This window comes from Aethalodelphis obliquidens, unplaced genomic scaffold (assembly GCF_003676395.1).
Source record: "Aethalodelphis obliquidens isolate GAN/ISIS:26980383/991018 unplaced genomic scaffold, ASM367639v1 scaffold95, whole genome shotgun sequence".
Lineage (NCBI taxonomy): Eukaryota > Metazoa > Chordata > Mammalia > Artiodactyla > Delphinidae > Aethalodelphis > Aethalodelphis obliquidens.
The window spans coordinates 97,327-120,663 of record NW_020838039.1 but is presented as its reverse complement, the minus strand read 5'-3'; the positions used below and the strand labels follow the sequence as shown (position 1 = coordinate 120,663).

Here is a 23,337-nt window from a genome sequence, read left to right as displayed (position 1 = left end):
TTTAGATTCGTTCTTTAGCTTAGCTGGTTTTGGTGGTATTTTTCCTAATTGAAATGTGGATTTAAAAAAATTAAAATATAGTTTATTTATTATATTATATTAGTTTCACATGTACAGCATAGTGATTCAATATTTTTATATATTATACTCCATTTAAAGATTTTTACTTGAATTCATGATAATATAGTTTCATTAGATATAATTAGCTATATATTCAACTTATTAAAAATCAAAATTTGCAGAAATATTTAAAAAATATTTCTTAATATAGAATCCTGGAAATTCAAGTTATCAAAACTGATTTAATGAGCATAAAAAATGTAATAAGTTAATAACCATATAAAATAAGGTGGCAAATTATTTAGAGTGGTACTGATTGCTGATGATTTCTCAAAGAAGTTTTTTCAAATTGTACAATTCTGGATACTTCCCACATAATAAAATATATTTCAAGTGTATTTCAAAATAATGTGTAGCCTCTTCATTTATTTTATAAAACTAGTAAAATTCTGATAGGTGCACTCCATACAACACATATGAAAAAATTATGAAGTGCTTCACATACAAATATAAACACATAGTTGTTATATAAATATAATCAAATCAAATCAATCTCTATAATTTATAATATTACAAATGTTTTGATTTAGTAATTTGAGAGTAGTTCAGTGTTATAAAATCTGTTTATCAAATAATAATATCAAAATGGAAAACAAAACTCTAAGTTTTCTCATAAATGCTAGTAACATTAGAATTAGTATGCATATTTAATAATAATGAGGTGAATTAGGACTAGATAGTTTTATGTTCAATACAATGATTAGAAGAAACTAATCCTTATTCAGTGCTTACATATACAAGGTGTTTTGCTAACTTCCTCTAACCTACTCACACCCCACTGAGTTTAGTATTACAATTATCTCCATTTTACACCTAAAGAAAATTAAACTTAAGAAAGGATTGAGTCATCTGCCTAACATCACACAGATTGCATGTGGCAGAGATAATCATTACTTTTTTTTTTTTAGTTGTAGAGAATATCACTTTCCTCTTTTCAAAAATTAAAAAGAATCAAGGAAAACAAGTGTAGAGGTGATCAAATAAAAACAAATATATTAAAATGTAACAGACTTTAGAAAGCTGAAGACTTTACTGTGGGACTAACAGAATGATATATTGTGTATAAGGATGTGATATAAATTGTCAGTTTTTCCAAAATTAATGTATGGTATTAATGTAATTCCATACAAATTTGCAATAAATTTTTGTTTTATACCAGACCAAATTTTTCTAGAGTTTATTTCTAAAATAAAGGAATTGGAATAACCAAGACAAATTTTTTTTAACATCTTTATTGGAGTATAGTTGCTTTACAATGGTGTGTTAATTTCTGCTTTATAACAAAGTGAATCAGTTATACATATACATATGTCCCCATATATCTTCTCACTACGAACTCCCTCCCTCCCACCATCACAATCACACCCCTCTAGGTGGTCACAAAGCACCAAGCTGATCTCCCTGTTCTATGCGGCTGCATCCCACTAGCTATCTGTTTTACATTTAGTAGTGTATATAAGTCCATGCCACTCTCTCATTTTATCCAAGCTTACCCTTCCCCCTCCCAGTATCCTCAAGTCAGTTCTCACGTGGGTCTGTGTCTTTATTCCTGTCTTGCCCCTAGGTTCTTCATGACTTATTTTTTTTTCTTTTTTAGATTCCATATATATGTGTTAGCATATGGTATTAGTTTTTCTCTTTCTGACTTACTTCACTCTGCATGACAGTCTAGAGGTCCATCCACCTCACTACAAATAACTCAGTTTCCTTCCTTTTTATGGCTGAGTAATATTCCACTGTATATATGTGCCACATCTTCTTTATCCATTCATCTGCTGATGGACACTTAGGTTACTTCCATGTCCTGGCTAGTGAAAATATAGCTGCAATGAACATTTTGGTACGTAACTCTTTTTGAATTATGGTTTTCTCAGTTATATGCTCAGTAGTGGGATTGCTGGGGGGTATGGTAATTCTACTTTTCCTTTTTTAATGAATGTCCATACTGTTCTCCATAATGGCTGTATCAGTGTACATTCCCACCAACAGTGCAAGAGGGTTCCCCTTTCTACACACCCTTTCCAGCATTTATTGTTTGTAGATTTTTTATGATGGCCATTCTGACCGGAGTGAGATGATATCTCATTGTAGTTTTGATTTGCAATTCTCTAATGATTAATGATGTTGAACATTCTTTCATGTGTCTGTTGAAAATCTGTATATCTTCTTTGGAGAAATGTCTATTTAGGTCTTCTGCCCAATTTTGGATTGGGTTCTTTGTTTTTTTAATGTTGAGTGACTTGTGAATTTTGGAGATTAATCCTTTGTCAGTTGCTTCATTTGCAAATATTTTCTCCCATTCTGAAGGTTGTCTTTTCGTCTTGTTTATGGTTTCCTTTGCTGTGCCAAAGCTTTAAACTTTCATTAGGTCCCATTTGTTTATTTTTGTTTCTCTTTCCATTTCTCTAGGAAGTGATTCAAAAAGGATCTTTCTGTGATTTATGTCATAGTGTTCTGCCTATGTTTTCCTCTAAGAGTTTGATGGTGTCTGGCCTTTCATTTAATCTTTAATCCATTTTGAGTTTATATTTGTGTATGGCATTAAGGAGTGTTCTAATTTCATTCTTTTATATGTAGCTGCACAGTTTTCCCAGCACCACTTATTGAAGAGGCTGTCTTTTCTCCACTGTTTATTCCTGCCTCCTTTATCAAAGATAAAGTGACCATATGTGCATGGGTTTATCTCTGGACTTTCTGTACTGTTCCATTAATCTATTTTTCTCTTTCTGTGCCAGTGCCACACTGTCTTGATTACCTTAGCTTTGTAGTATAGTCTGAAGTCAAGGAGGCTGAATCCTCCCGATCCATTTTACTTTCCCAAAATTCTTTGGCTATTCAGGGTCTTTTGTGTTTCCATACAAATTGTGAAAATTTTTGTTCTAGTTCTGTGAAAAATGCCAGTGGTAGTTTCATAGGGATTGCATTGAATCTGTAGATTGCTTTGGGTAGTAGATTCATTTTCATAATTTTGATTCTTCCAATCCAAGAGCATGGTAAAACTCTCCATCTATTTGTACCATCATTAATTTCTTTCATCAGTGTCTTATAATTTTCTGCATACATGTCTTTGTCTCCTTAGGTAGGTTTATTCCTAGATATTTTATTCTTTTTGTTGCAATGCTAAATGGGAGTATTTTCTTAAATTCACTGTCAGATTTTTCATCATTAGTGTATAGGAATGCAAGAGATTTCTGTGCACTAATTTTGTTTCCTGCTACTCTCCCAAATTCATGGATTAGCTCTAGTAGTTTTCTGGTTGCATCTTTAGGATTCTCTATGTATAGTACCATGTCATCTGCAAACAGTGAGAGCTTTACTTCTTCTTTTCCAATTTGGATTCCTTTTATTTCTTTTTCTTCTCTAATTGCTGTGGCTAAAACTTCCAAAACTATGTTGAATAATGGTTGTGAGAATGGGCAACTTTGTCTTGTTCCTGATCTTAGTGGAAATGGTTTCAGTTTTTCACCTTTGAGGACAATATTAGCTGTGAGTTTGTCATATATGGCCTTTATTATGTTGAGGAAAGTTCCCTCTATGCCTACTTTCTGCAGGGTTTTTATCAGAAATGGGTGCTGAATTTTGTCCAAAGCTTTCTCTGCATCTACTGAGATGATCATATGTTTTTTCTCCTTCAATTTGTTAATATGGTGTATCACGTCGATTGATTTGCATATACTGAAGAATCCTTGAATTCCTGGAATAAACTCCATTGATCATGGTGTATGATCCTTTAAATGTGCTGTTGGATTCTTTTTGCTAGTATTTTGTTAAGGATTTTTGCATCCATGTTCTTCAGTGATATTGGCCTGTAGTTTTCTTTCTTTGTGACATCTTTGTCTGGTTTTGGTATCAGAGTGATGGTGGCCTTGTAGAAGGAGTTTTGGAGTGTTCCTCCCTCTGCTATATTTTGGAAGAGTTTGAGAAGGTTAGGTTTTAGCTATTCTCTAAATGTTTGATAGAATTCGCCTGTGAAGCCATCTGGTCCTGGGCTTTTGTTTGTTGGAAGGTTTTTAATCATGGTTTCAATTTCAGTGCTTGTGATTTGTGTGTTCATATTTTCTATTTCTACCTGGTTCAATCTCAGAAGCCTGTGCATTCCTAAGCATTTGTCCATTTCTTCCAGGTTGTCCATTTTATTAGCATACAGTTGCCTGTAGTAATCTCTCATGATCCTTTGTATTTCTGCAGTATCAGTTTTTACTTCTCCTTTTTCATTTCTAATTTTATTGATTTGATTCTTCTCCTTTTTTTCTTCATAATTCTGGCTAATGGTTTATGAATTTTGTTTCTCTTCTCAAAGAACCAGCTTTTAGTTATATTGATGTTTGCTATCATTTCCTTCATTTCTTTTTCATTTATTTCTGATTTGATCTTTATCATTTATTTCCTTCTGCTAACTTTGGGGTTCTTTTGTTCTTCTTTCTCTAATTGCTTTAGGTATAAGGTTAGGTTGTTTATTTGAGGTATTTCTTGTTTCTTAAGGTAGAATTATATTGCTCTAAACTTCCATTTGAGAACTGCTTTCGCTGCATCCCATAGTTTTTGGGTTGTCGTGTTTTCATTGTCATTTGTTTCTAGGTGTTTTTTTTATTTCCTCTTTGATTTCTTCAGTGATCACTTCGTTATTAAATAGTGTATTGTTTAGCCTCCAAGTGTTTGTATTTTTTAGAGATCTTTTCCTGTAATTGATATCTAGTCTCATAGTGTTGTGGTCGGAAAATATCCTTGATATAATTTCAATTTTCTTAAATTTACCAAGGTTTGATTTGTGACCCAAGATACGATCTACCCTGGAGAATGTTCCATGAGCACTTGAGAAAAATGTGTATTCTGTTGTTGTTGGATGGAATGTCCTATAGATATCCATTAAGTCCATCTTGTTTAATATATCATTTAAAGCTTGTGTTTCCTTATTTATTTTCATTTTGGATGATGTGTCCATTGGTGAAAGTGGGGTGTTAAAGTCCCCTACTATGATTGTGTTACTGTCAATTTCCCCTTTTATGGCTGTTAGCATTTGCCTTATGTATTGACTTGCTCCTATGTTGGGTGCATAAATATTTACCATTGTTATGTCTTCTTCTTGGATGAATCCCTTGATCATTATGTAGTGTCCTTCTTTGTCTCTTTTAATAGTGTTTATCTTAAAGTCTACACTGACTGATATGAGAATTGCTACTCCAGCTTTCTTTTGATTTCCATTTGTATGGAATATCATTTTCCATCCCCTCACTTTCAGTCTGTATGTGTCCCTGGTCTGAAGTGGGTCTCTTGTAGATGGCATATATACAGGTCTAGTTTTTGTATCCATTCAGCCAGTCTGTGTCTTTTGGTTGGAGCATTTAATCCATTTACATTTAAGGTAATGATCGATATGTATATTCCTATTACCATTTTCTTAGTTACTTTGGGTTTATTATTGTAGGTCCTTTCCTTCTCTTTTGTTTCCCACTTAGAGAAGTTCCTTTCATATTTGTTGTAAAGCTGGTTTGGTGGTGCTGAATTCTCTTAGCTTTTTCTTGTCTGTAAAGCTTTAATTTTTCCGTCAAATCTGAATGAGGGGATTCCCTGTTGGTGCAGTGGTTAGGAATCCACCTGCTAATCCAGGGGACATGGGTTTGAGCCCTGGTCTGGGAATATCCCACATGCCATGGAGCAACAAAGCCCATGCACAACAACTACTGAGCCTGCAATCTAAAGCCTGTGATCCACAGCTACTGACACCTGCACACCTAGATCCCTTGCTGCACAGCAAGAGAAACCACTGCAATGAGTAGCCCCTGCTCACCACAACTAGAGAAATCCCAGGAGCAGCAACGAAGATCCAACACAGTGAAAAGTAAAAATAAATAAAAAATAAATAAATTTGTAAAACAAAAAGAAAAAAACCTGAATGAGATCCTTGATACGTAGAGTAATCTTGGTTATAGTTTTTTCTCCTTCATCACATTAAATATGTCCTGCTACTCCCTTCTGGCTTGCAAAGTTTCTGCTGAATGACCAGCTGTTAACCTTATGGGTATTCCCTTATGTGTTATTTGTTGTCTTTCCCTTGCTGCTTTTTGTATTTAATTTTTGATAGTTTGATTAATATGTGTCTTGGCGTGTTTCTCCTTGGATTTATCCTGTATGGGACTCTCTGTGCTTCCTGGTTTTGATTAACCATTTCCTTTCCCATATTAGGGAAGTATTCAACTCTAATCTCTTCGAATATTTTCTCAGTCCCTTTCTTTTCCTCATCTTCTTCTGGGACCCCCATAATTCGAATGTTGTTGTGTTTAATATTGTCCCAGAGGTCTTTGAGACTCAATTCTTTTCATTCTTTTTCTCTTTATTCTGCTCTGCAGTAGTTATTTCCACTATTTTATCTTCCAGGTTACTTATCCGTTCTTCTGGTTCAGTTATTCTGCTATTGATCCCTTCTAGAGAATTTTTTTTCTACTTCTTTTTTTTTTTTTTTTTTTTTTGCAGTACATGGGCCTCTCACTGTTGTGGCCTCTCCCATTGTGGAGCACGGGCTCTGGACGTGCAGACTCAGTGGCCATTGGTCACAGGCCCAGCCACTCCGCAGCATGTGGGATCTTCCCGGACCAGGGCATGAACCCGTGTCTCCTGCAGTGGCAGGTGGACTTTCAACCACTGTGCCACCAGGGGAGCCCCTAGAGAATTTTTAATTTCATTTATTCTGTTGCTCATCACTGTTTGTTTGCTCTTTGGTTCTTCTAAGTGCTTGTTAAACGTCTCTTGTATATTCTGCATCTTATCTCCAAGATTTTGGATCATCTTTACTATCATTATTCTGAATCAATTTTCAGGTAGACTGCCTATTTCCTCTTCATTTGTTAGATCTGGTGGGTTTTTGCCTTGCTCCTTCATCTGTTTGTTTCTCTGTCTTCTCATTTTGCTTAACTTACTGTGTTTCGGGTCTCCTTTTTGCAGGCTGCAGGTTCTTAGTTCCCTTTCTTTTTGGTGTCTGTCCCCAGTGGCTAAGGTTGGTTCAGTGGGTTGTGTAGGCTTCCTGGTGGAGGAGACTAGAGCCTGTGTTCTGGTGGATGAGGCTGGATCTTGTCTTTCTGGTGGGCAGGTCCACCTCTGGTGGTGTTTTTTGGGGTGTCTGTGGCCTTATTTTGATTTTAGGCAGCCTCTGTGACAATGGATGGGGTTTCATTCCTGTCTTGCTAGCTTTTTGGCATAGGGTGTCCTGCACTGTACCTTGCTGGTTTTTGAGTGGAGCTGGTTCTTGGTGTTGAGATGGAGTTCTCTGGGAGATTTTTGCCATTTGATATTACATGGAGCTGGGAGGTTTCTTGTGGAACAGTATCCTGAACTTGGTTCTCCCACCTCAGTAGCACAGCCCTGATGCCAGGCTGGAGCACCAAGAGCCTGTCCTCCACAAGGCTCAGAATAAAAGGGAGGAAACAAAGAAAGAAAGATAGATGAATATAAAATTTTAAAAGTTATTAAAATAAAAAATAATTATTAGGAAATAAATTTTTTATGTTATAAAAAAAAAAAGGACCGACAGAACCCTAGGACAAATGGTAAAAGCAAAGCTATATAGACAAAATCACAGACAGAAACATACACTCCCAAAAAGAGAAAAAGGGGAAAAAATACATATATCATTCCTCCCAAAGTCCACCTCCTCAATTTGGGATATTTCCTTGTCTATTCAGGTATTCCACAGATGCAGGGCACATCAAGTTGACTGTGGAGATTTAATCCGCTGCTCTTGAAGCTGCTGGGAGTGATTTACCTTCCTCTTCTTTGTTTGCACAGCTCCTGGGGTTCAGCTTTGGATGTGGACCCGCCTCTGCGGGTAGGTCGCCTGAGGGCATCTGTTCCTTCTCAGACAGGGCGGGGTTAACGGAGCAGCTCCTTCTGATGTCTGGCTCCGTCAGGCCAGGAGGAGGGAGGGGTATGGATGCAGGGCGATCCTGCGGCAGCAAAGGCCAGCATGACATTGCACCAGCCTCAGGTGTGCCGTGTGTTCTCCCAGAAAATTTGTCCCTGGATCACGGGACCCTGGCAGTGGCAGGCTGCAAAGGCTCCCAGCAGGGAAGATATGGAGAGTGATGTGTCCTTGCACACAGGCTTCTTGGTGGTGGCAGAAGCAGCCTTAGCATCTCATGCCCGTCTCTGTGGTCCGCACTGATAGCCGTGGCTTGCACCCGTCTCTGGAGCTCCTTTAAGCGGGGCTCCTAATCCCCTCTCCTCACGCACCAGGAAACAAAGGCAAGAAAACGTCTCTTGCCTCTTCAGCAGCTCCAGACATTTTCCGGGACTGCCCCCCGGCTAGCTGTGGCACACTCGCCCCCTTCAGGCTGTGTTCACACAGTGGACCCCAGTCCTCTCCCTGGGATCCAACCTCCGAAGCCCAAGCCTCAGCTCCCAGCCCCCACCCGCCCTGGCGGGTGAGCAGACAAGCCTCTTGGGATGGTGAGTTCTGGTCGGCACTGATCCTCTGTGTGGGAATCTCTCTGCGTTGCCCTCCGCACCCGTGGCTGCACTCTCCTCCTTTCCTCCAAAGCTTCCCCCCTCCGTCATCTGCAGTTTCGGCCTGCGAAGGGGCATCCTAGTGTGTTGAAACCTTTCCTCTTTCACAGCTCCCTCCCACTGGTGCAGGTCCCGTCCCTATTCTTTTGTCTCTGCTTTTTCTTTTTTCTTTTGCCCTACCCAGGTATGTAGGGAGTTTCTTGCCTTTTGCCCTACCCAGGTATGTAGGGAGGTCTTCTGCCAGTGTTCAGTGGGTGTTCTGTAGGAGTTGTTCCACATGTAGATGTATTTCTGATGTATTTGTCGGGAGGAAAGTGATCTCTGCGTCTTAACTCTTCCGCCATCTTGAAGCTCTCTCCCCCAAGGCAAACTCTAAAATAATTAACAAAAGGGAGTGAATTGCACTGTAAGATAGTAGAAAAACATTATGAAGTTTCAGTAATTCAAATTCTGTGGTAATGTAAAATAGGCTTCTGGATTAATCTAAAAAAGTCAGAATTATGCCTCAGGGAGGAGTAGACGTCACATACTCATTTATAGAGATGATGTCTCAAATAAATTGGGAAAAGACTTTTTCAATAAATAATAATGAAAATATTTTTGAAAAAATTAAACTTTTTTATAAATTTATTTATTTATTTATGGCTGTGTTGGGTCTTTGTTGCTGCACGCAGGCTTTCTTTAGTTCTTCGTTGTGGTGCCTGGGGTTCTCATTGCGGCAGCTTCTCTTCTTGCGGAGCACAGGCTCTAGGTGTATGGCTTTCAGTAGCTGCAGCATGTGGGCTTCAGTAGCTCTGGCTTGTGGGCTCTAGTGCACAGGCTCAGTAGTTGTGGCACATGGGCTTAGTTGCTCTGCAGCATGTGGGACGTCCTGGACAAGGGCTCAAACCCATGTCCCCTGCATCGACAGGCAGATTCTTAACCATTGCACCACCAGGAAAGTCCCTAAACTTTTATTTTATGTTGCATATTTTTTCTAAAGAAAGCATAAGTGATTTGTTTTTTATTTTGAAAAAGATGTCGGGTACATAAATTGAAAATAAGAAAATGTAATAAAATAATTTTTAGAGCTATTTACATAAACTAAATCTCTTTTATAAAAATGCAAATATACATATTAAAATCAAAATGAAGAATATTATAGCACAAATGGATAAGACAACATTGATATTATACATATATGAAGAGCTGTCATAAATTAATAAATAAAGATTTGCACCATATTAGAAAATGACTGAAGAAGCAGAGTATTTATTGAAGTATCAGGGTAAATAGATATTTAATCAATGTATGAAATTGTTTACTCTCATTTTTTATCAAAGTGATGCTACAACAATGTGCTGTATTTCATTCATCGAATTGGCAAAGAAGGAATAGAATGATAATATCAAATGATGGTGAGAGTACCCAGCTCCTGGAAGTAAACATTGAGATAACATTTCTGAAGAACTCTGCTAATCTGTGTCACGTTTTGCAAAACACTTTATCCTAGAAATTTATCCTACAGCTATTATGTTTATATGCAAAGATAGCTATTTTGAAAATTTGAAAACAAAATAAAATTTGAAAGCTGAAAGAAAACACTGATTGATTTTTTTAGGTACTAAATATTCTATTTTTAAAAATATACATAATGGCCAATGAAAAAGTGAAATGTTTATTTGATAATTTCCTTTTCAAATTATTTTTATTAAGAAGGAATAAAACATGGTATAAATGAGAAGACTGTCACTAAATTTCTCTCTCTGAAGATAATCACATGAGTTATTATTTTAAAATATCATGGCACCCGTATTACAAACTATTTTTTTTTAAAGACTATATTTCCTGGAACTAGAGACTATGTTTTCAAATTATTGGTAAGTTTAATAAGCAGGTTAAAAATCATAGGCATGAAAAGATCTAATTCTTTAAATTACATATGTTAAGACAAGATTGTAGAAGAATATAAGCATTGTGTTGGTATATACCAACACAATGCTTATTTCTCCTGGTAAGTTTACAAATAGGTTTTGATTTCTTCTTCCTTTCCTTTTCTACAATAAAAGTATATTATTTTATCCAGGAAAAAAATATTTTTTAAATAAGAGTGTTGTTGTGCAATAATGTGAATGTACTTAATGCCACAGAACTCTATACTTAAAATGGTTAAAATGTAAAATTTTATGTATATTTTACCACAGTTAAAAATAAGATTGAAAATAATAATAATCATAATAAGATTGTTAATGTACATGTATGTCTTCCTAGGACTGAGGTTCCGAAGGTAAAGGCAGTCCTGTTCAATCCCAGGCCGTCCTTGACATTACACAGCAAATGCTGGGAACAGCCCAGAATGTGCCTCTGGGAATGTAGCTGTACTGAGCTGACAGAAGCAAATAATATCGATTTTTTCATTCCTTAGAATTGATTGACCTTTCAACAAGTGCATATTGCTTATGTCTTGACTAGAGTTAATATTTTTTCTTTTCCTATATAGCCCATTTAAAAACTATTATTTGACCTCTTTCATTTTGCAAAACTTTCTTTTTACAAAATCTAATGATTTACACATATGGGGTCAATTTACAATATAATATTTATATTGCCAAAGGCCACTGCTTAAATTTAGCAATTACTACGTAGAAAAATCTTTGATTTTATTAAAATAAATGCATCTGCTGGTTTGTGAAAGAAATCTTTGCCATCAAGAATCTTACAAACATATAACAAGGACAAGGCCTAGTAATATAATAGGCAAACTGAAAAATAGCTGAAGAAAGCAAGACAGAACTTGTCATGGATTTGCAGATGTAAGAGAGCTCAGACCTTGTTGTGAGATCCAGACATGACTGAAAAAAGGGCAGTATTTATTTCAAACTTTGAGAGATATGAAGAGTTTCTAGAAATAGGGAAGGGGAAAGTAGGATCCCAGGTAGAATTATGTATACCTTGAATAAAGGAATACTAAAATTGGGGTACTTTGTCAGGATGCAATAGCAAGAGTCTGGGATGAGTGGGATGAAGATTCTTTGTTTGAGATAGTGAAAGTGAGGCAGAAAAGGTAGGTTATCACATAGAATCTTTGATGCCCAGGCTCAGAAATTTATAAAGATGGATGTAAAGCCACCAATATCATGATGGGAACCCAACTTTACTGGGATTAAAATGATCATAGAGTGTAGGATGAATTGGAGAATAGTTCAACTAAAAAACAAAACTCATCTTGTGAAGCTCTTACATTAATTCAGAGAAGCATGGAGAGCACTGACAATGAAATAGAAGGAGGAGAACATTTTCAGGGGCATTGCAGAGCATCTATAGAAATTGACAACTGATTAGATATAGGGATGGAGTAAGGATTAAGGAAAGGCAGGTATAAAAATTGTTCCTGTGAATAGTTGGTGATGACAGATAAAATTTTCAAAATCCAGATATTATCATATATACTTAAGCAGAAAAATTATTTTCACAGCCTAATCCAGCTCCTGGTCTTCACCTGCCATATAATGAACCCCTGATGGAATTATGATCTGAGTCAAACAACTAGTCTGTTGTAAGGCAGGGGCTTAAACCAAGGCCCCAAGTTCTCCTGCCCATTCTTCTTTAGAATTTAAATTAAGAATCCCTTATTTTGACATGTTCATTTTCCTGGGAAACTTTAATGTTTTTATGTCTCCCAGCAGAGTTGGATTAAGTAAATTGGATTAATATTTTTATTTATTTCATAACTGTTTAGGATTCATTTTTTTAACATCTTTATTGGAGCACAATTGCTTTACAATGGTGTGTTAGTTTCTGCTTTATAACAAAGTGAATCAGTTATACATATACATATGTTCCCATATCTCTTCCCTCTTGCATCTCCCTCCCTCCCACCATCCCTATCCCAGCCCTCTAGGTGGTCACAAACCACCTAGCTGATCTCCCTGTGCTACGCGGCTGCTTACCACTAGCTATCTATTTTACGTTTGGTAGTGTATATAAGTCCATGCCATGCTCTCACTTTGTCATAGCTTAACCTTCCCCCTCCCCATATCATCAAGTCTATTCTCTAGTAGGTCTGTGTCTTTATTCCCATCTTACCCCTAGGTTCTTCATGACATTTTTTTTCTTAGATTCCATATATATGTGTTAGCATATGGTATTTGTCTTTCTCTTTCTGACTTACTTCACTCTGTATGACACACTCTAGGTCCATCCACCTCACTACAAATATCTCAATTTCGTTTCTTTTTATGGCTGAGTAATATCCAGTTGTATATATGTGCCACATCTTCTTTATCCACTCATCCAATGCTGAACACTTAGGTTGCTTCCATGTCCTGGCTATTGTAAATAGAGCTGCAATGAATATTTTCGTACATTACTCTTTTTGAATTATGGTTTTCTCAGGGTATATACCCAGTAGTGGGATTGCTGGGTTGTATGGTAATTCTATTTGTAGTTTTTTAAGGAACCTCCATACTATTCTCCATAGTGGCTGTATCAATTTACATTCCCACCAACAGTGCAAGAGTTTTCCCTTTTCTCCACAACCTCTCCAGCATTTATCGTTTGCAGATTTTCTGAGTATGCCCATTCAGACCAGAATGAGGTGATACCGCAATGTACTTTTGATTTCATTTCTCTAATGATTAGTGATGTTGAGAATTCTTTCATTTGCTTGTTGGCAATCTGTATATCTTCTTTGGAGAAATGTCTATTTAGGTCTTCTGCCCATTTTTGGATTGGGTTGTTTGGTTTTTCTTTTATTGAGCTGCATGATCTGCTTATAATACTGGAGATTTATTCTTTGTCAGTTGCTTCATTTGCAAATATTTCCTCTTATTCGGAGGGTTGTCTTTTGGTCTTGTTTATGGTTTGCTTTGCTGTGCAAAAGCTTTTAAGTTTCATTAGGTCCCATTTCTTTACTTTTGTTTTTATTTCCATTACTCTAGGAGGTGAGTCAAAAAGGATCTTGCTGTGATTTATGTCATAGAGTGTTCTACCTATGTTTTCCTCTAAGAGTTTGATAGTGTCTAGCCTTACATTTAGGTCTTTAATCCATTTTGAGTTTATTTTTGTGTATGGTGTTATGGAGTGTTCTAATTTCATACTTTTACATGTACCTGTCCAGTTTTCCCAGTAAAACTTATTGAAGACTCTGTCTTTTCTCCACTGTATATTCTTGTCGCCTTTATCAAAGATAAGGTGACCATATGTGTGTGGGTTTACTGCTGGGCTTTCAATCCTGTTCCATTGATCTATATTTCTGTTTTTGTGCCAGTACCATACTCTCCTGATTACTGTAGCTTTGTAGTGTAGTCTGAAGTCAGGGAGCCTGATTCCTCCAGCTCCATTTTTCATTCTCAAGATTGCTTCAGCTATTCAGAGTCTTTTGTGTTTCCATACAAATTGTGAAAATTTTTGTTCTAGTTCTGTGAAAAATGCCAGTGGTAGTTTGATAGAGATTGCATTGAATCTGTAGATTGCTTTGGGTAGCAGACTCATTTTCACAATATTGATTCTCCCAATCCAAGAACATGCTATCTCTCTCCATCTATTTGTATCATCTTTAATTTCTTTCATCAGTGTCTTATAATTTTCTGCATACAGGTCTTTTGTCTCCTTAGGTAGGTTTATTCCTAGATATTTTATTCTTTCTGTTGCAATGGTAAATGGGAGTGTTTTCTTAATTTCACTTTCAGATTTTTCATCATTAGTGTATAGGAACGCAAGAGACATCTGTGCATTAATTTTGTATCCTGCTACTTTACCAAATTCATTGATTAGCTCTAGTAGTTTTCTGGTAGCATCTTTAGGATTTTCTATGTATAGTACCATGATATCTGCAAACAGTGACAGCTTTGCTTCTCTTCTGATTTTGATTCCTTTTATTTCTTTTTCTTCTCTGATTGCTATGGCTAAAACTTCCAAAACTATGTTGAATAATAGTGGTGAGGGTGGGCAACCTTGTCTTGTTCCTGATCGTAGTAGAAATGGTTTCAGTTTTTCACCATTGAGGGCGATGTTGGCTGTGGGTTTGTCATATATGGCCTTTATTATGTTGAGGAAAGTTCCCTCTATGCCTACTTTCTGCAGGGTTTTTATCAGAAATGGGAGCTGAATTTTGTCGAAAACCTTCTCTCCATCTATTGAGATGATCATATGATTTTTCTCCTTCAATTTGTTAATATGGTGTATCACATTGATTGATTTGCATATACTGAAGAATCCTTGCATTCTTGGAATAAACCCCACTTGATCATGGTGTATGATCCTTATAATGTGCTGTTGGATTCTGTTTGCTAATATTTTGTTGAGCATTTTTGCATCTATGTTCATCAGTGATATTGGCCTGTAGTTTTCTTTCTTTCGCATCTTTATCTCGTTTTGGTATCAGGGTGATGGTGGCCTCATAGAGTGGGTTTCATAGTGTTCCTCCTGCTGCTATATTTGGAAGAGTTTGAGCAGGATAGGTGTTAGCTCTTCTCTAAATATTTGATAGAATTTGCCTGTGAAGCCATCCGGTCCTGGGCTTTTGTTTGTTGGAAGATGTTTAATCAGAGTTTCAATTTCAGTGCTTGTGATTGGTCTGTTCATATTTTCTATTTCTTCCTGATTTAGTCTCGGCAGGTTGTGCATTTCTAAGAATTTGTCCATTTCTTCCAGATTGTTCTTTTTATTGGCATAGAATTGCTTGTAGTAATCTCTCATGATCCTTTGTATTTCGGCAGTGTCAGTTCTTACTTCTTTTTTTATCACTAATTGTATTGATTTGAGTCTTCTCCCTTTTTTTCTTGATGAGTCTGACTAATGGTTTATCAATTTGGTTTATCTTCTCAAAGAACCAGCTTTTAGTTTTATTGATCTTTACTATCATTTCCTTCATTTTTCTTTCATTTATTTCTGATCTGATGTGCATGATTTCTTTCCTTCTGCTAACTTTGGGTTTTTTTTGTTCTTCTTTCTCTAATTGCTTTAGGTGCAACGTTAGGTTGTTTATTCAAGATATTTCCTGTTTCTTAAGGTAGGATTGTATTGCTATAAACTTCCCTCTTAGAACTGCTTTCACTGTATCCTATAGGTTTTGGGTCATCTTGTCTCCATTGTCATTTGTTTCTAGGTATTTTTTGAATTCCCCTTTGATTTCTTCAGTGATCACTTGGTTATTAAGAAGTGTATTGTTTAGCCGCCATGTGTTTGTAGTTTTTACAGATCTTTTCCTGTAATTGATATCTAGTCTCATACTGTTGTGGTCAGAAAAGATACTTGATATGAGTTCAATTTTCTTAAATTTACCAAGGCTTGATTTGTGACCCAAGATATGATCTGTACAGGAGACTGTTTCATGACCACTTGAGAAAAATGTGTATTCTGCTGTTTTTGGATAGAATGTCCTATAAATATCCATTAAGTCCATCTTGTTTAATGTATCATTTAAAGCTTGTGTTTCTTTATTTATTTTCATTTTGGATGATCTGTCCATTGGTGAAAGTGGGGTGTTAAAGTCCTATACTATGAATGTGTTACTGTCGATTTCCCCTTTTATGACTGTTAGTATTTGCCTTATGTATTGAGGTGCTCCTATATTGGGTGCATAAATATTTACAATTGTTATATCTTCTTCTTGGAACAATCCCTTGATCATTATGTAGTGTACTTCTTTGTCTCTTGTAATAGTCTTTATTTTAAAGTCTATTTTGTCTGATATGAGAATTGCTACTCCAGCTTTCTTTCTTTCTTTTTTTTTTTTCTTGCCGTATGTATGCCTCTCACTGTTGTGGCCTCTCCCGTTGCGGAGCACAGGATCCGGACATGCAGGTTCAACAGCCATGGCTCACGGGCCCAGTCACTCCACAGCATGTGGTATCTTCCCAGACTGGGGCACGAACCCATGTCCCCTGCATCGGCAGGCAGACTCTCAACAACTGCGCCACCAGGGAAGCCCCCAGTTTTCTTTTGATTTACATTTGCATGGCATGTCTTTTTCCATCCCCTCACTTTCACTCTGTATATGTCCCTAGGTCTGAAGTGGGTCTCTTTAGACAGCATATATACGGATCTTTTTTTATCCATTCAGCCAGTCTGTGTCTTTTGGTGGGAGCATTTAATCCATTTAAATTTAAGGTAATTATCGATATGTATGTTCCTATTCCCATTTTCTTAATTATTTTGGGTTTGTTATTGTAGGTCTTTTCCTTCTCTTGTGTTTCCTGCCTAGAGAAGTTCCTTTAGCATTTGTTGTAACGTTGGTTTGGTGGTGCTGAACTCTCTCAGCTTTTGCTTGTCTGTGAAGATTTTAATTTCTCCATCAAATCTGAATGAGATCCTTGCTGGGTAGAGTAATCTTGGTTGAAGGTTTTTCTCCCTCATCACTTTAAATATGTCCTGCCATTCCCTTCTGGCTTGCAGAGTTTCTGCTGCCAGAAACTTATGGGGGATTCCCTTGTGTGTTATTTGTGTTTTTTCTCTTGCTGCTTTTAATATGTCTTCTTTGTATTTAATTTTTGGTAGTTTGATTAATATGTGTTGTGACGTGTCAGCGTTCTGTGATTGTTCTATAGGAACAGTTCCACGTGTAGATGTATTTCTGATGTATCTGTGGGGAGGAAGGTGATTTCCGCCTCTTACTCTTATGCCATCTTCCTCAACTCCTGTTCAGGATTTATATTGTAAGGGATGCTCAAGTATGTACCATGAAAATAATAATACATGAGAATCTTAACAATGTATTTAGATTACTTTAGTGTTTTTCTACACATTATCCAATTAAATCTCTCTGATTTAATTCTGCTGAGATCAGCCTGATATGATGATCTCTATTTTATAGCAAGAACATTCATTCAAACTCAGAAAGTTTAAGTAAACTAGCAAACTGAGAAGCTAGAACTTGAACCTACACTTTTTCACTCAAAGTCACAAACAACTCCTAGTTGTGAAAATAAATGCAAATTTTCCCTTTAGTATGATATAGTTCAGCACTGAACAAACCCTTAATTATCAATTATTCTAGGATTTGGCAAATCTTTCTGGAGAGGATATACAGTAAATATTTTTTACTCTGCCAGGTATGCAGTTTGTTCAAGTACCCAGTGCTACCATTGTATTGCAGAAGCAGTCATAGACAATTTGTAAACGAATGTGTATAACAAAACTTTCTTTACAAAAACTGGCTACAGGCTGGATTTGGCCCATGGGGTATAGTTTACTGGTCCCTGATTTTGCCCCTAGTCTTATTTCTGAGAAGAAAATAGTTGTCTGCCTAGAGAGTTTATCAGACTTGTCCAAGCTGCTTCTGGATGGAGCCCTGAAATCTATTTTATTTTACTGCTTTTAATTCTAATATCTCTTTCTAAAAACTATTTAATAATATCAGTCTAATTGACAAGATTTCTACCTTCCCCATCCCCAGCACTATAAGGTATAAATATTATTCTAATTGGTCTTTTTATGGTGTTCATGGAATTAGTTTAGGTAGATAGTAATGTCTTAATCGTGCTGACAAAAGTTCACTGCTTATATCATTCTCTGGAGACTTCCAGACATCTAGTCCCTTGACTGTTGATCTGCCTTTCTTCAAGATTGTTCACTCTGTAAGATTGTAAAACAAAGTCTTTAGTAAGCAAACTCCACAGCAATTGAATCCATTTAATTTGCAGAATAGCAAGTAAGGCCCCGAACAGATCACAAGAAATCTTAGAATTTTCCTTGTATCTCCCTCAATCCCATGTTCCAGAGGAACTATGATTAATCTTAAATTGAGAAATGGTAAACTGATACTTAACATAAGAAATAAAACATCTATATAATTGTGCTAGGTAGTTTTTATTTCATCATTCTTTGAAAAAAAGATGCAATGTATTTATATAAAATAGCATAATATAAAACAATCAAATATTTTTCAAGTGCTTTTGATTTGTAATTCAATTATGGATTCTGCTAGCAACCTTATTCAAAGGCCAACGTTTCACTTCTACATCAGAGCCCTAAGATTTGATTTTCGAAAACCTATCTTTATTACATTTTCTGCTTCTAAAGGACGCTATGTTTTACATTAAAGTAGGCCAGTTTTGTTCCTTCACAGTGCTTGGAGTTTAAAATAGAAGATTAAAAACAAGATAGGAAACTTTTCTGTTTAGAGTTACCCCCCTTCCAACTGTGTGTGTGTGTGTGTGTGTGTGTGTGTGTGCACGTGCACGCACGTATGTGTATGTGTGTGTGTTCCAGACTTCAAATATTAACTGTTTGTTAGCAATCCAACCACATCGTTTCAATTTTGAATAAATTTTGATGACACGCATCCCTCCAATTTAGCTGATTTTTTCCTCATCAAGGAGGAAGTTGAAACTCTTTGCATACCATTATACAACTCCTTTATACCCCAGAAGGAAGCCACAAATGAGCCTTGAGGTCTACTGTTTGTGTCTGTATTCTAGTTTTGCCCTCTCTGCTATAATAAATTAGTTCTCATATGATCATACAGAGTTGAAACCCTGGTGGTTGCTACAGGGAAAATACAAATGGAGAATGAAACTTAATATCAGACAGTGGTAGTATTCCCCATTTGTAGCAGACTTAAAGTAAATATAAAGTTAAGGGGGAAAACCAGAAATTATTTCCTAATTATGTCCTAAGAATAACCTAATGTTGAATTGGTATTCAGAGATGGAAGAGCAAGCATATTGGTAACTACAGAAAAATAGTTTAGAAACTGCATTTTGATAATCAAGTATGGAGGGTTATTGAAAAAGAAAGGGAAAAAAAGGATTAGTTCTTTGTCCTTTGATATTTTGGAAATTCTTGTAAAAGGTTTTTTAGAATATTTAGAATGATAAAATCAGATGAAGGAAAAAAAAACAAAGGAAAAAGAAAAAAAACTATAAATAAGGTAGAAAGAAATAAATGAAGTTTTATTAATAAAGCAAATTATGCCACACCTACTGCATTACAGTTAAACAACATCTTGTCTCTATTTTCACATTCTTGATAGATTTCACCCTTCTGTAATCAAGAAAGTACATGTTTAAAGAAACTGGTAAATGTTGAATTTAACGGTGAAATGTTAACACCATTATAAGGTACAACTGACTTTCATTATAGTTAGATAAATTCTTAATTTCCATCTCTGTGAAATTGTTATTTATATGGGCAATTAAAACCAACTTTGGCATACAATTTCATCAATGATCATCATGGTGCTGAGATATAAGATGCCATGAGAAATATTTATTGTTATGCTGTATCTTCATCCTAGGAAGAAGTAAGCTAGTTGAGTGAGGATTGATTTGCCATAATTAGTACTTACCTTTCTGTTAAATACTTTGCTCAAGAAAGGGGAGAAGTATATGTTTTCTAACACAAAAAAGGTAGTACTTTTAGGGAATATGGATTCAAAATTATGCTTTTTCTTTCCTTTTTTTTTCATTCCTCGAGAGTCTTCCTACATTGGAATTTTTATATTGACACAAAAGGATTCTGTAAATACTGTTACAACCTACAGTTTTATATTAGAAGTATGTCAAATATTCATAATTTGTTGCTTTTGGACAAAGTCCATTTCAATTTCTAGATTAAAGAACAGGTTCATTGTACACCTTAAGCATCTTATATGTTTTAAGCAGAATAGAGTTAGAATGAGGTTTTGAATATAAAAAAGTATTTTCCAAGTGAATTTTACCTCAGCAGATATATGCATTTTTATGTTAGTTTGGCTCTACTTTTTGGTGTAATCAACTAAAAAGAAAGTTAATTATATGAAAAGTAAAGTCTTTTTATAAAGCAGTAAGAAAACTGTCTTTTCTAAAGTTGCTCTTGAATTATCTTAAAAGGCAGCATCATTTCAAAACAAAGTACAGAATAAAGGGTCATGTATAAGATCTTCTAACTTAAAAGGTCTTCGAATACATATTCTTGGATCTGGAGAAACATAGTGACATCTGTCTTTGATTATAGTTACATGGACAAATTTGAATTCTAGAGCTGTATTTAAAACATTTCAACATACACAATGATATTATGTTCCTGGAATATGGCACATGGTGGTTATTTTTAATGTAATTATAGATGTCTGAAATAAATTATTAAAAAGAAGACACTCAGTAAAATCAGAAGTTCTCATGGTTTAAGTCATGCTTATCTAAGAAAATTCAAAATAAACTATTTGAATAAAGACTTCTGTTTGTTTCACAATTGTTCAAATTAACTTTACAGGAACTTTGGTTTAATTGCTGAAATGTTTAGTTTCTTTATTGACATTGTGCTTCTAAATTGTTAGACATTAAAGTAAATGAGAAAATGGGTGTTTTTTTGAGGTGTTTATTTTAAAAATATTAGAGGGATACTAATACAGGAAAAAAATTTGCTATGAATCTCTTTTCACAGTAGTCCTGGGTTCCTAGCCATGTGAAGTTACAATCATTTTTAATCTGTGTATTCTTTTGTTACATTTTGAAGATTGTCTTAAACTTTACTACGATGGACCTATACAAAAGTAGTTTGTGCTGGTATGATTACATTGAAGTAAGAGATGGGTACTGGAGGAAATCACCTCTCCTTGGTAAGAGATTTTTTTGCCTCTTATGTGGCTATGCATGTAGTCTGTCTTGTCCAGAGACAATTCTTTCAAGAGTTATCTTAGGGTTTAAAATGTATGAGACCAACATTTTAATTTTTCTTATACTTTTTTCAATCACAGCAAAAATACTCACAGACAGATAGATAAATAGACAATTAATTGATTTAAACCAGTTTCAATTATGAGGTGGTATTTGGACCTTAACATAATGATTTAGAATAGCTTATAGTGAATAATCATCACATATTCTGTATTTTTAATTTTAAAATCAGAGTTTTAATGAGTAAACCAGATAAATTGTGTATTTGTGTGTGTATGTTGTTTTGCTTTGTTTGCTAAGGCAGTAGAGCACGAGCTGTTAGGTACACATTTGGTTGCTGGCTTCCTGCACCAAGGATATTGGTTCCTATTGTAGACGTCACAGTTTTGCTACTCAGGTTTTTGTGGCTGAGAAGGTGCATCTGTAGTTTGTGTCATAAATTGTAGCTCACATTTGGTGCTCATGAAAATATGCTACCAACATTTAACCACAGACCACATCACTAACTTACATTAGGCACTTTCTGTTGCCCTCTGTTTTACTTAAAGGTGAGAGCTGCTGTGAGCATGTGAGCATCTACTCTACTGACATTTTTTTTTGAGATTGTACTTCTATTTTTAGAAGTAGCTTTACTCAGCTGTGTTTATTTGCCTACATATCTTTTCTTCTTAATATCTAAAACCTGCTGAATGGACACTGTTGTATTAAAAGTGACAGCAGCCTTAGTAAGTCCAAGAGATCTGTAGAAATGCTTAAAAATAAGGAAAAATTAAGATTTGAGCTAATTTGATAAGTCAGGATGAGGAAAACATTGTATTGAACATTTAGTTTCTTAGCCTAGATGAAGCAATTTGTAATATGTGTATGTGTGTTCCAAAGAAAACATTTCATTAAACTCATATTTGAAAACCAATTCTAAAACTGAAATATTGAGAACACTTTTTAGAGCGCCATCAGCATTACACACTGCAGGGTATAATGGCCTCACAGACTGGCTTAGTCTGATTACAGTGCTCATGTGGAAAGCTTTCCCCACTATTTCCTCTGAGACCTTGTTCCTCAGAGTGTAGTTGTCACACTGGCAGCATCAGAATCACTTAGAAGGTTAGAAGTGTGGAAATGCAGGTCCCACTCCATACCTTCTGAACCAGAGACTGCATTTTGACAGACTCCCTGGCAATTCATATGCACATTATAGCTTTTTCTCTTTTAGTCAGGTTACTTTCTTCCAGTTTCCTTTTTTAAAGAATTGAAGTATAGTTGATTTACAGTGTTGTTAGTTTCAGGTGTACAGCAAAGTGGTTCAGATATAGATATATATTATTTTTTCAGATTATATTCCATTACAGGTTATTACAAGGTTTTGAATATGGTTTCCTGTGCTTTACAGTAAATCCTTTTTGTTTATCTATTTTATACATAGTAGTTTGTATCTGTTAATCTCATACTCCTAATTATCCCTCACCCTCTCCCTTTCCCACACATTACAGTTTAAGGGACATTGCTCTCTTTTACATGTCCCTAATTTACTTTGCCATTTAGGGAGACATTTTTTCACCTGCTATCTGTTAGTATGAATTTGTTTTAAGTTGACTGACATTTTTCATATACTAAAACTATATATGACATCATTACCAAGGGCACACAAAAATGGATGACAATATATTATTCTTTGTGGAATTATTTCATGTGCATTGTCATATTTAACTTTCTGTCATCATAAAATCTTAGAGCACAGTAGCAGATATACAGTAAGCAACGAATATTTGTGGAAGGTTGAAGGAGGGAAGAAGGAATGACAGGCAATAATATATTTGCTCAGTATTATACTTGCCTGTGGATAAACAATCAGAAAAAATTAGAACTCATTATTAAGTCTTCTGATACTGTTTGCCATTCTGCCTACTACACTACATACTACAGCTTTATAGATGAGATGTATGTAGTAACATAAGATCCTTGGGCAGTCTGTGGGTTTCCCTGACAAGTCGCCATTGAACATGGCTAAACAAAGAACTATACTTTGAGCTGTCACTTCCCTACTAATGAGCAAATTGAACATTTGAAGCAGTTTATCAGGATCACTTGTACTTTTTTCTGTTTTCCATAGAATAATATTCCCCACCTTGATATATCATGTGTC

The 23,337-nt window shown here is 35.6% G+C and overlaps 1 protein-coding gene across 1 annotated transcript in view; it reads left to right on the top strand.

Annotated features, from left to right (window-relative positions):
* TLL1 (tolloid like 1) overlaps positions 1–23,337 on the top strand; it is a 130,775-nt gene that overhangs the window by 42,435 nt on the left and 65,003 nt on the right. The window contains exon 6 of the mRNA XM_027095866.1: positions 21,034–21,136. Coding sequence (XP_026951667.1) covers positions 21,034–21,136 — 103 coding nt within the window. The remainder of the gene's footprint in view (positions 1–21,033; positions 21,137–23,337) is intronic.